Source organism: Eleutherodactylus coqui, chromosome 12, assembly GCF_035609145.1.
Source record: "Eleutherodactylus coqui strain aEleCoq1 chromosome 12, aEleCoq1.hap1, whole genome shotgun sequence".
Taxonomy (NCBI): domain Eukaryota; kingdom Metazoa; phylum Chordata; class Amphibia; order Anura; family Eleutherodactylidae; genus Eleutherodactylus; species Eleutherodactylus coqui.
Window position 1 is genome coordinate 70,224,950 of NC_089848.1, and position 12,763 is coordinate 70,237,712.

The 12,763-nt window shown below is 45.6% G+C and overlaps 1 protein-coding gene across 3 annotated transcripts in view; it reads right to left on the bottom strand.

Annotated features, from left to right (window-relative positions):
• The window catches only part of HASPIN (histone H3 associated protein kinase), a 36,999-nt gene that overhangs the window by 11,285 nt on the left and 12,951 nt on the right, over positions 1-12,763 (bottom strand). For all 3 annotated transcript variants that reach the window (XM_066585092.1, XM_066585093.1, XM_066585094.1), the window contains 5 exons: positions 12,210-12,374; positions 9,762-9,879; positions 7,146-8,465; positions 6,805-6,997; positions 3,640-3,719 (listed from right to left, as the gene is read on the bottom strand). In XM_066585092.1, coding sequence (XP_066441189.1) covers positions 3,640-3,719; positions 6,805-6,997; positions 7,146-8,465; positions 9,762-9,879; positions 12,210-12,374 — 1,876 coding nt within the window. The remainder of the gene's footprint in view (positions 1-3,639; positions 3,720-6,804; positions 6,998-7,145; positions 8,466-9,761; positions 9,880-12,209; positions 12,375-12,763) is intronic.

A 12,763-nucleotide genomic window follows, 5' to 3' on the forward strand; every position in this document is an offset into this window, starting at 1 on the left:
CGCCTCTAGCTTGGATACAAGCTGTGATACAGGCGGGCATGGAGGCTCTAGTACCCTGTTGTACTGCCTCTAACTTGGATACAAGATGTGATACAGGTGGGCATGGAGGCTCTAGTACCCTGTTGTACTGCCTCTAACTTGGATACAAGATGTGATTCAGGCGGGCATGGAGGCTCTGGTACCCTGTTGTACCCGTGTAGCGTCCAGACCTGGAAATTGCTGGCGCAGCTCCCATTAAATGACAGTGGGCTACCACTACACAGGGGTCTGGGCGATCTAATTCCGCTCTGTACCCCTTGTGTTTTCCCAGTGACAGCAGGTGCTGAATAGTTAAACAGTCAAGGTCCCGCACAGCGGACCCCAGACGATCAACTATGGACAACCTACCCTGTGGATAGGTCATCAATTACATTTGCCTAGAAAACCCCTTTAACTTTTTTGTCAATGTGGCCTTATGACGGCTTGTTATCTGTGGGACGGGATGCATTTTCATTGGTATCATTGTGGTATGCATGGGACTTGACTATTTTTTTTCAGATGGGAACATGGGTTAAAAGAAAAAGCAACTCAGCAGTTCCTACATATTTTGTTTACATCTTGAACGGTTGGTTAACTTGATGGGTTTAACTTTATTATTCGGGTTGTGAAGATTGCAGCCATAACTACACAGCAAAAGATTTTTTTTCCTTAAAAGGTGTGTTTTTTTGCTTTTGTTTTTTAAGCGCCTTTACAGAGAAGAAAAAAAAAACCACACACACACACAAAAAGAACACACCTTTAATGGAAAAAGATCTTTTATTGGGTAGCTTTTAATAAAACTACATTAATATATAACTATTTAAAAGGGGTTGTACAGTTGCTGGCCGTTTTTTTACCTATAGGCTTAAAAATGTGGTAAAATAAAAGCAGGGGTTCTACATTACCCATCATGTTCCCCGGTGATCCGCAGTGGTCAGTTTCTGTTTTCCTGGCTCCCAACAACTGAGAGGGGATGTTAAGAGAATGGCACGTGACCACTGCTTTTGTCATTTTGACACATTTAGACCCCCTTAACACAGACGACACGGCATCGCCGCGATATCGCATCGCTGCATCTTCTCACGACAATACCGCGATTTTGTAGCGCTACAAAGTCAGATTTTTTTGGGGGGGGGGGGTGCTTGAAATATAAGCCCTACCCTGAAAATAAGCTGTAACTAAAGGAAAAAAAAAAAAAGCATATATCACCTCTCCTGGGCTGTCCCTGGCGCAGCCGCAGCTTCTCCCCGGGCCCCGGCACTGATCTTCTTCATCTTCTGGCTGAGGATTGAAAAATCCCCGGCTGCTGGAAGCGCTGGCTGTGATTGGTTGCCGCTTAGCCAATCACAGCCAGTGCTTTGAAGAATGTCCGTGATTGGTTCAATCACTGCCATTCATCGAGCACTTGCTGTGATTGGGAAAGTGTCAGCCAATCACAGCCAGCGCTTCCAAAAGGCGGGGATTTTTGAATCCCCGGCCAGAAGAGAAGAAGATGATTAGTGCCGGGACCCGAGGAGAAGCTGCGGCTGGGCTGACAGCACGTCTAAGGTGATGTATGTGTATTTTTTTTTCTGCAGTTAGGGCTTAGTTTATAGCTTTGACAGTAGCATTTGCTACTGTCAAAGTTGCATCGCATGCAAACCGCGTTTTCGTGCGATGCAACAGAGAGAGGCTCCATAGGGAAACATGGACTACAAAACCTCGCGAGTTGCGGGCATATCGCAGGACCCATGAGGTTTTTGTGTTGCTTTGTAGCATGCTACAAAACATTGCATGTGTGAAGTAACCCATAGAAGGCATGGGCTTCACATACATGCGATTTGTAGCAACGCGACAAAATCGTGCGACTTTGTCGCCCGTGTGAAGGAGGCCTTAAGCATATACTGCAACTGGATAGCCCCTTTAATTTAGTCCCACTATGAGACGTCACAGTGTGATCATCTGATTGCTTTTCTAATGCTTTGGTATACTCAGCATAGCAAAGCATCATTCCCTTTGAGTTTACAACGGTCATGCAATCTACAGCCTGATACACATTCAGGCATGGCAGGTCTGGTTGTTAGTCTTCCAACTGCTGTGACAACATATTGGCTGGCAACCATTAATTATGGTCCCTCTAAGGGTGATATCACACGGGCGACAAATTCGCACAATTTTCTCGCGATGCGAAAGAGCTACGAATTGCATGTATATGAAGCCCATGCTTTCCAATGGGTTCCTTTACATTAGTCATGTTGTGTAGCCTGCGACATTTCGAGAGAAAAAAAAAAATCCTGGGTTGCTAAATATTGCTGCAATTTGCAAGGTTTTGTAGCCCATGTTACCCTATTAAGCCTTCCTCTCTGTTGCAATGCATCGCATGAAAATGCAGATTTTGCGCAGTTCAACTTTTACAGTAGGAAATCCTACTGTAAAAGCCCTAAGATAAGCCCTAGCTGCATAAAAGAAGAAAAAACAACCAAAGGCAGCGCTTCTTGTAGGCGGGAGGGGGGGGGGGGGGGGGGTTCAACCTCCTGACCAGAAAGCAATGCTTTCAAACAAGTGCCGGGGAGCTTTGGGAAACATGCAGCGGAGCCGGACAGCGCCTCTTACGTGACAAATTTCTTTTTCTTTAGCTAGGGCTTATTTGTCAAGCCCACCAATGTGATATTGATGGGATTTTCTCGTGGCGATATAGCGTTGCCCTTGTGAAAGAGGCCTAAATGTTTACATACACATTTAGTGGGTTAAAAAAAAGTCACGATTGGAGTTATTGCCAAGGCTAGCCGTTACTACAGGAGCCTGGCTGTCTGTCAGTGGTGAAGGGTTCCCGTAGTGATCATGCAGGCACAGCTCCTGTACCCATACGATCACCATATAATAAATGTCCATCATGGGGGCCCAAATCAGGCTTTTCCTTGCTGTACTCTTGCACCATGGTGCAGTTAAGGGTTAAACAGACAATCAAATTAAAGACAATTGAATAACATTAGCCCCTTTATGTCAGAGTAAAGCGCCTGCACACATTGTGGATGTCAGCGATAACCACATGTGGATCAATTTTAATTGCATGCCGATACCTTGACTTCATAGAAAGTCCAGGTGCTGCCCAGCAAATAGGGCTCACTCACATAGGTATTCTCATGGGTTCCTGAGCGCGGGTTTTTTTTGCTATATTGCCTACACCTTACTGGAATACGCAGCCTAGTGAGAGGCTGTACCCCAATGACGACTCTCCAGAAGACTGGATCACGAACCCAGGGTGGTTGTTTAAGCTACCGTGGAGACTAGGTGCCGGTGGTTTCTCTAACCAGAGAAATCCACCGAGCACCAAGTGAGTACTCACCCACATGTTTTTACTACACTCTAAACACTAAGTTAATAGAGGTGCTGATTGATTGAGTTATTTGTCTTGTGTATTATTAGTATGCCGTGCTAAAATCCCATTGACTTCTATTGGGCGTATTTGCTGTGTGTACTGTGTATTACGCGCTTGAATAGTGTGTAATACGTAGCCCCCCCATACGCCTGTGTGAGTGAGCCCTTAGTGGGGGTCCGCATGCAGTTACAGCAGATCTTCTGCGGTGTATACGGGCACACTTATAGAAGTAAAAGCATGATTAGAAGGTGCAGACACATTACCAGAGACGAGTTCTGGAAGTTCATTGACATCTTTCCTCCATTTCTGTGCAGTGCGTAACTGGAAGGTGATCCAGCTTCAACTGAAGGGAAGACACAGATTGATAAGATGACATAAGACTAGTGAGGGAAAGAATAACACAAAGAAGCAGCAATCAAAGAGTCAATCAATATTAGTATCCTCACTTATCAGAGAACGGCTTCGATCTACAACCATTAATGTAAATTCCTAGCAAATAAAGGCTTAAAAGCGAGGGAACCTCCTCTATCCTCCAGCTAGACCCGTATCTACACTGCAACAAAATAATGGGACTTAAGCCTGGTTTAGAAACAAGGATTATCGCTCAAAAGATGTCTTGAGCGATAATCGTTGTGTGCATTTACAGCGCAAGGTGATTGCTCAAACGCCGAGCAATCACTTTGCACTCCGAGCGGGGGATGCAGAAGACAAGTGGGGCCGCTTGTCTTCTGCATCCAGCTGTTCTCTGCTTGGAGCGCCCAGTGGTTATACAGCTGAGCGCTTCGAGCGGGGTATGCAGAACACAGCTGGACCGCTGTGTTCTACATACCCCTCCTGTGTTCAGGGAGCGGGATACAGCTGAAGCAATAGTATCAGCTGTATCCCGCTGTAAATTCCTGATAAGGCTAATCGTTCTCTTTCAGCATGCTGAAAGAGAACAATCAGCAAATCGTTAACAGAAACTGCACGATGTCAGCGCAGTTAGGCTAAACGATTCTCGCTCAAAAGATGGCTTTGAGCAATTTTTGAGCAAGAATCGCTGTGTCTACATCAGCCTTTAGAACAAAGGACAAGAGTAACAAGGACCTAGTCACTGGGACTCAGCTGCCCCTTAAAGGAGTTTTCAATGGCATAAATCCACTCATTGTCAAAATTAAAAAAATCCCTCCCGTAGAAGTTATTGGAATGGAAAGAAACTTTCTCTGTGGATTGTAACATTGATATAAGTAAGTGATTCTAATATCAGACCAAAAAGATAAATTTACTGCTGAAAACTGAACCTTCAAAGGGAGGCTCTAGTACCCTGTTGTACCGCCTCTAGCTTGGATGTAAGACGTCATACAGGGGGGCATAGAGGCTCTAGTACCCTGTTGTACTGCCTCTAGCTTGGATGTAAGATGTCATACAGGGGGGCATAGAGGCTCTAGTACCCTGTTGTACCGCCTCTAGCTTGGATGTAAGACGTCATACAGGGGGGCATAGAGGCTCTAGTACCCTGTTGTACTGCCTCTAGCTTGGATGTAAGATGTCATACAGGGGGGCATAGAGGCTCTAGTACCCTGTTGTACCGCCTCTAGCTTGGACGTAAGACGTCATACAGGGGGGCATAGAGGCTCTAGTACCCTGTTGTACTGCCTCTAGCTTGGACGTAAGCCGTCATACAGGGGGGCATAGAGGCTCTAGTACCCTGATGTACCACCTCTAGCTTGCTGGTAAGATGTGATGCAGGCGGTCGTGGAGGGTCTAGTACCCTGATGTACTGCCTCCAGCTTGGTGGTAAGATATGATACAGGTGGGCATGGAGACATGCAGGTTCTGTACGGTATCCGGCAGTATATCGCTCCACATTTGCTGTAACTGAGCCTCTAGAATTGTACAAACTCGTAGGCTGCAGAAATTGGTGTCCCAGATGATCCTATACATGTTCTATTCATAATAATCTGGTGACCTGGCAGCCACAGAAGTGTGACAATGTTGTGGGGACATTTCTGTGACCCCCTTGTGTGTGCGGCCGAGCATTATCCTGCTGGAAAATGTCTCTTGCAAGCCGCCATGAGAGGAACACATGTGGCTGCAGGATGTCCTGAACATATCACTGAGTGTCATTGTCCCTCATACCATTACTAAGAGTCACCGACTGTGGTATGTGATGCCTCCCAGAGCATAACACCAGCAGTGGGGGCAGTGTGCTGCTCCACAGCAAAGGCAGGATTGAGGCGCTAACTCATAGGACTCCAGACATTAACACGGCCGTCAGTGTCCAAACTAAACCTGGATTAATCTCTAAAGACAACCCGGTTCCACTCTGTCGCATTCTAGTTTCTTTGTTCACTATACCACTGCAAACAGAGGCGACAGTGGGTGGATGTCAAAGGCAGCACACGTATTGGGTGCTGTGAGACCAAGTGTCCTCCAGCCAAGCACCTGGAAATGTTTCATGCTTGTCAGATGATCAGACGATCCTCTCTACCAGTGGTCTGTTGAGGGCGCCCTGAGCTCGGTTGCCTTTTGTGCCCTCCTCCATCCACTGGTCCCAACACCTCCCAACAGTCTGGTCAGAACGGCCCGGGTGACAGGCAATTCACCAATACGATCATTCAGCTTCTTATATTCCAATAATGTGCCACCCCCCAGACTCTGGTAACGCGGCAAAATCTTTTCAATTGCATCATAAAGGCGTCTAGTGGTCAACAAACTCCACACAAGTGGAAAAAAGAGGTCACTACACACAAGGAGCCTCCAAGAGCCTTTGTATAGGCTGAGGGGGAAACCATTTTTAGGGTCTCAGGTGACAAGACCGTTCATCTAATCACACCACAACTCTAATCATTTGTATATCTGCCTGAGGTGCAAAAGCATACCGAGTTTCGCAGCAAAACGACAACTCCTGCAAGTGGCTTGATTTTTTTTTTTGACAAAGAGTGTCCTATTGATGACCTATGCTCAGGATAGGTTTTCAATAGCTGAATGGTTGGGGTATGCCACTTGGGAACCCGGCCAATCAGCTGAGCGGGTGCAAGCTTTTAGCACCGCAATGCACAGGGTTCAGAGGAAAGCAGCTGCTCCGACCCCTGTGCAGTGGCCGGCACTTATAACTACAGGCGCAGCTCTCCTTAAAATCAATTGGAGCTGAGCTGCAATTACAAGCGCCAGCTACTACACAGGGGCCGGAACAGCAGCTTCCGCTTTGACCTGTGTATTGTGGTGCTTACAACATGCATCTGTCCAGCTGATTGGCCAGGCTCCCGAGCAGCGAACCCTGGCCAATCAGCTATTGATGACGTATCCTGAGGATAGGTCATCAATAGTATTTGTGCTTAGAAAACCCCTTTAATGGTAGAAGGGCAGCTCAGTGCTGGATACAACTCATTTACCCTTCTGGACATCCCATTCCCACCACCGAGTGTTACATTACACAAATTCCTAACCTTTCTTCCTTCTGTGGAGTGACAACGCTGCACGTAGTCGTGCCCAGCGCTGATGTTCTTTCTGAGGGTCTCGACCAGTCAGAGATTCCGTAGATAAATTGAGATTCATGACAGCCGTAGAGTTCATGAAGGATTCTGTCAACAGCGAAGAAGAGAACAGAGAAGAAGAGTGTGTGTCACCAACACAGAGATCCTGAGGAACAGAAAACAGAGGACAATTATGATTCACATGCAAACAGAAAAGGACCCCAAAACCCTTTATCAACCGCTACCAGGTCATAGGATCCTGTAACACCCACACATCTCACATCACTTCCTCTAACCAGTTAAAGTCGCCTCACCTCTCTCGATCTGTCCTGGAAGGAGAGGTGCTGCTTAGTTTTGGTGGCTGTTTTTTTCCTGAGTGTGCCCCATCTCTTGGCACTAAAGCCACTGATGCAAACCTTCCTTCCAGTGCCTACGGTCTGTGGTACCGCAGAATTCTGCATCTTGTTCTTCAGCACAGAGGTTGTGATCTGGGGGGTCTTATTTATAATCTGGAAGGTAGGAATATGGCAGCTGAGGTCCAACACTGGAGACTTCTTTGTCTTGGGCAAAATATCAATGTTCTTTGAGTCATCGGACACCTCATCCTTCGTTAGAAGATACTTAGTGACTGCGGCTGAATCAAGACTCACCACTGGCTGTATACTACTCACGCAGGAGTCCATAACAGGAGCGGTAACATTGGGCCGACTATCATAACGGACACTGCTCTTATTCAGCAAATCTTTACTGTTCTGCTGAAAATATTTTGTCACAATTTGGGAATTTAATCTGACAAACGGCTGAAATTGTTTTCTGCTGAAATGTTTCCACTTATTTGGAGAAAATCCACTTAAGCACCACGTAGAAGGGCCGTCGCCCAGATTCTCACTTTTGTTGTTCAGTACATGGACCATCGCATTACTGCTGCAGTGTAGCCGATGCGGCGTCTCCCGATTTTCCTGGTGGACCGGAGCGGTCTCTTTGTTTAACGTGTCATCACTTGAGAACAGTTCAGCGCTGGTACCAAAAACATTATCACTATGTCCGTGGAGATGTGACGTCATCTTCGCATCGCTCATGAGAACAGTCTGCGACTCAGGAGAGACGAGACAGACAGGCGAAAGTTTTTCGTTGTTACTCGTTTGAATAATCAGGCGTTTTACCCCTGACCCATGTCCAGCACCAAAACTTCCTTTATCAAGTGACTTAACTCCGGGGGTTTTAAACTCCACTGTGTTTTTCTCACTTTCTTCGGTGGCTGTTGTTGCCATGTCACTACTTTCTTTACGTGAGAGTGTGACTTCACTTTGTGTTCGAGTCATCCTCCCAAGGAGGTTTCTACAGGATGACGGCACCCGCTCATTTACATCAGAGTCTACAGCACTGATGACCACACTATCGTCCAAAGGTTCAGATAGAGCCAGTTGCCTAACAAAGGTGTTCCCCTTCCTTGGCACAGCGGTCAGCACCATGGATGGCGTGCTAGAGAGAAGGGGGGGCTTCTCAAGAGGACTGTGCAGAATCTCAGTCGAGGAGCTCAGAAGATTGGTCACGTCTGTACACATCTTCCTCCTCTTCTTCAGAGTCAAATTATCAGCTTTAAAATCACATGAGTCGGGAGACAAGAAGGGATCCTGCAGGAAATGTAAGAAGATAATTGCGGTCAGGAATGATTCACGCTTGCCTTCTCCTCATCCTTAGGCTAAATTCACACAGGCGAGTTTCTCGGCCCGATATCGCGCTTGCCAACGGACCTTTTTCACACAGATGCGAGGCGGTTTTCTTTCAAAAACACCTTGCATCACTTCTCTGAAGTTGCAATCCTCATCACACTCGTATGCAAGTGTCATGTGATGTCTTTAAAGGTCCCATTGGAAACAATAGGCGAGGCGTTCCGAGGGAGCGCCAAAAGATAGAACATGATGCCATTTATTTTCCTTGCAAAAATATCGCTAAGGTGAATAAGCCCATTTAAAAGAATGGAGTTCATATTTGTGTGAGCTTTGTGTGAGATTCTTGCCCGTGTGAATGTAGCTTTGGTCTGTTGATTCTCATATGCCTCCCCACCATCGCTAGCCTGCCGCTTCTCGCATGTCTCCCCTATCCCACCTTCCAGCCAATTATCTTATAAGTGCTGCCCTCTGTCCTATACAAGCCACTTCATCTAATACTTTCTGTTAATATCTGTATCTGAATCCTCTCGTGAAGCTTTCTCTTCATCCCTTTCAGAGTTATCTTGGTCACCTACTTGGGTAACTGGTGCACGTCATGGCTACCTTTAGGGTGAGTCCACCAGTTTTCCATATCCCGAATGGCATACAGATGAATGTTCATACTACTTTGCCCAAAAAGGGTCAGCACTGTGGGAAAACAGGAATCTGTCATACAGGATACACCGGGCCATGGCATTAACAATAAAATACTAAGCTACAGATCATGGACCCGGTTCAGCTTGTAAGACTCAGGGTTATATGTGGCTCTTACTATCTACTAACCACCTTAACCAATCAGGGATGGGAGAAGAAACAAAGTCCATGTATCAAAGATTGTATTATATGGCGACGTGACCATGAAATACGACAATATATTACACCCATCACCTCAGCATCCAGATGCCCCATCCCCAACACCCCACGCTGTGACGACTTTAGCTCTAATGTTTGTCAAGTCAAAGCCTGGCTAAAACAGAAAACCGACCTGACGTGCCCCATGGTGAAATAAAATCCCTCACCCACGATTTGGAGTGAGGGAACATATTTATATCATCAGAGCAACTCTAAAGTCCCCTGCCCCACTAGATGACCCCTCTGTCTACAGAAACTAACCCCCATATCCTAGCACACTGTACAACTCTGGAGCCCCAGCGGCAGGTGCGGTGTACTTTCCTTGTCCATCTATATGGACACATAATAACCAGTAAATTGTCTTACCGCATTCCTTTTGGGTTTACTGCTCAAAGGCTTCATAGTGACCCCGGGGCCCTTACGGCGAATCGTCACAAACTTCCTAAATGGTGTTGAAAAGTCAACTGATGAAGATGGGTGAAGCCTTTAAAATACAAAAGAAAACCCATATCTGAGACAAAGAAAAATGAAATTTAAACAAATCGACCACCATATAACAGAGAAGAATTCTTCGGGGTGGATGATGTATCTGGATCAGCAGGTGAAGCTCATCGGCTTCTCCACCATTGTAGAAGCACATTCTTTACACTGCGATAGTCAGGAACTCATCCCTAAGAACCTGTGTGAGATCGCTCAGCTCACAGCAAAGAAAGGGCAGGATATTAGCAAACAGGAATCCTTTCCTTCTGCGCCAAGATCTGATCACTCATTCCGGCGCCTGAGGCTGCACTACTGAGAGGATCTTATGACCATTGCGTTGTCATGGAGGCCACATGTGTAATCAAACCATCACCAGCGGTGTCCTGTCTAGTACAAATGCACACACACACACATATATATATATATATATATATATATATATATATATAATATATACACACACACACACACACACATATATATATATACACACACACACACACACACACACACATTGATGTGGGCAGTGATTCACAGGCTTTTCAGAGGACTTTACAGAATAGGCTGTCGTATGTGTACAAAAGGAGTGGCACCATTTCTGGCCATTATATAACGTGTATCCTGCATTTTTTTCTCCAGTTTTCTCCTCTGCAGGCTGTATCTCTAATTTTCAGTTAGCTACTACAGTTTCGGTGTTTCTTCCCCTCTCTATAGACTTCTATGGACAGCATAAGACTCACCATCTGAACCGTGGCAGATCCCTTAACAAACAGACTTTCCCTAAGTTATACACTGGAGCAAACTCTCTTGAGGAGTATATCGTCCAAGCTATTTTTTCAGCATTATGTGACTGTAGAATCGACCATCAGGGAATGGAATTCTGAATAATCACATAAAAATATCTTACTTTTTTGTCACTATATGGACGGCTGTATTGAACTATTGCCCTGATGACGAAGTTCATATAGTCCAAAAACACCTTCTATTCAAGGTCCCACCCGGGTTGGTGACATCTACAGTATAAGATCCAATCAACTACTACAGGACTGACCCCCTAGATGGCTACAATACGTCAGTAGGGGTCTAGGACATATAGGCCACAAATCAATCCCTCTCTAGGACACTCTTATGAAAACTGAGTGACCTACTCAGTGAGAGCGTTGGGGTAACCGTATCCACGTCACCAACATATTATTGGCCACACTAAAGTCCGTCATTGGGTCCACACTGTAATTGATACACCATCAATATTCTTAGCTGGTGAGGACTGAAGTTATGTGTGATATGTTTGTCCTAGTCTAGTTGGATGTGCCTTTCCAGTGATAGGGCTTTATTCTCTTGTTAAGACTTGCTGCCCCTCCTGTGAATTGAGATTTTGTTTATGACTCGAGGCTCAACAGTCTTGACTAAGGCTCTGTGCACATACGCACTGTTGATTTTCATTGTCCAGCTCCCTCATGGGGGCATGACGCACGCAATCGGCACCAGCTGGACCCCATTAAAGGTTTTTTTTTTTGAGTAACAAAGAATTGATGGCAGTTGTGGATGAATCATATATTAAAAATACAACACTCATCGCTCTGCTATTGCGCTGCTTCAGACCTCCAGTCTTAGTTTACTTCGGCTGCAGAGGTCACATGGTTTACCCTCGTGACCATTGCAGCCAATACGAGGCCCTGACACTGGACGTCATCAGTCATGTCCAGTAAACGTGCCGGGGCTTCTACATTAGTAGCCTATGTAACAGGTTTATGGGATGTGACTAGGACAGAAGACCTAATGGCATCACCTGTCAGATGCTATGGCACCAAATGGCGCCACAGTAAGTATATTGCTTTTATATAGTTTTGGGCACAGGAGACCCAAAACTATATTTAAAAAAATAAATAAATAAATAAATAAATCGGATATTCCTTTAAACCATAAGGTTTGTCAGGTTTCTCAGCATTTTATAGGACAAAATTAGCGCAGCGTACTGCTCTACTTTGTCCAGGATCTGCGACGGAGGATGTAAATGTAGCCTCCAACACATATGTTACAGAACCTTTCAAATACTCAGCTGAGGGGTTGTTACAAATGTATCATACGTGCACTGAACAAAGCAGCACCGCAAATCTCTGTCTTGTCCTGATAGTTTGTTACAATGTATCAGTGCAGGTAACATGTATCAGTCTACAGTTCAGGAGATTTTGCTCAGACAGTTGTCTAGACCCAGTACAACTGAAGCGAACCCTCAGCTGTGAGAAGTACTGTATTGTCCGTACAGGTTTCAGTTTCTGGATATGATCAAATGTTGGGTGGCACTTTTTTCTCTGCCTCTGCACATTTCCTCACCTCTCTTCATTCTCCTTTTCATCACTAGTAGACTGGGCGGGTGAGCTCAGGTTCTCCCGGCTCTTCCTTTGTGGCTGCAGAGATTTCTTCTTCTTCTTCTTCCTGCAGTTCGTTTGGATGTCTGGCTTCAGCTTCACTTTTCGACAGGACCTGGTTGCTTTCCTCCTACAAGACGCAGAGCAAAGCATAAACCCAGGCTGCTCCCCTCAGTAGTGTGGGGGCGATATGAGTGATGATATGTACCTGTCCCCAGGTGGTGTGTGTAATGTGATTAAAGGGGTATTCCAAGGTGGAACATTCCAAGACAAAATCACCTAAAATAATCAAAGAAGTAACACAAGACTATCTCTGATTTTTAAGAAATTTTGCACATGTGCTCATTACTAGAACCTATATACCTATACCTGAGGTCAAGAAATACGGAGGGGTGGGGGTGCGGTCAATTTTTGAAAGGTCATCAAGAACTGTACATTTTTGATCATTCATATCTTGGAAACTATTGGGCATAGGAAGATGTGCAAGTTGTCATTCTCTTCATAATGATGTGTAGCCTT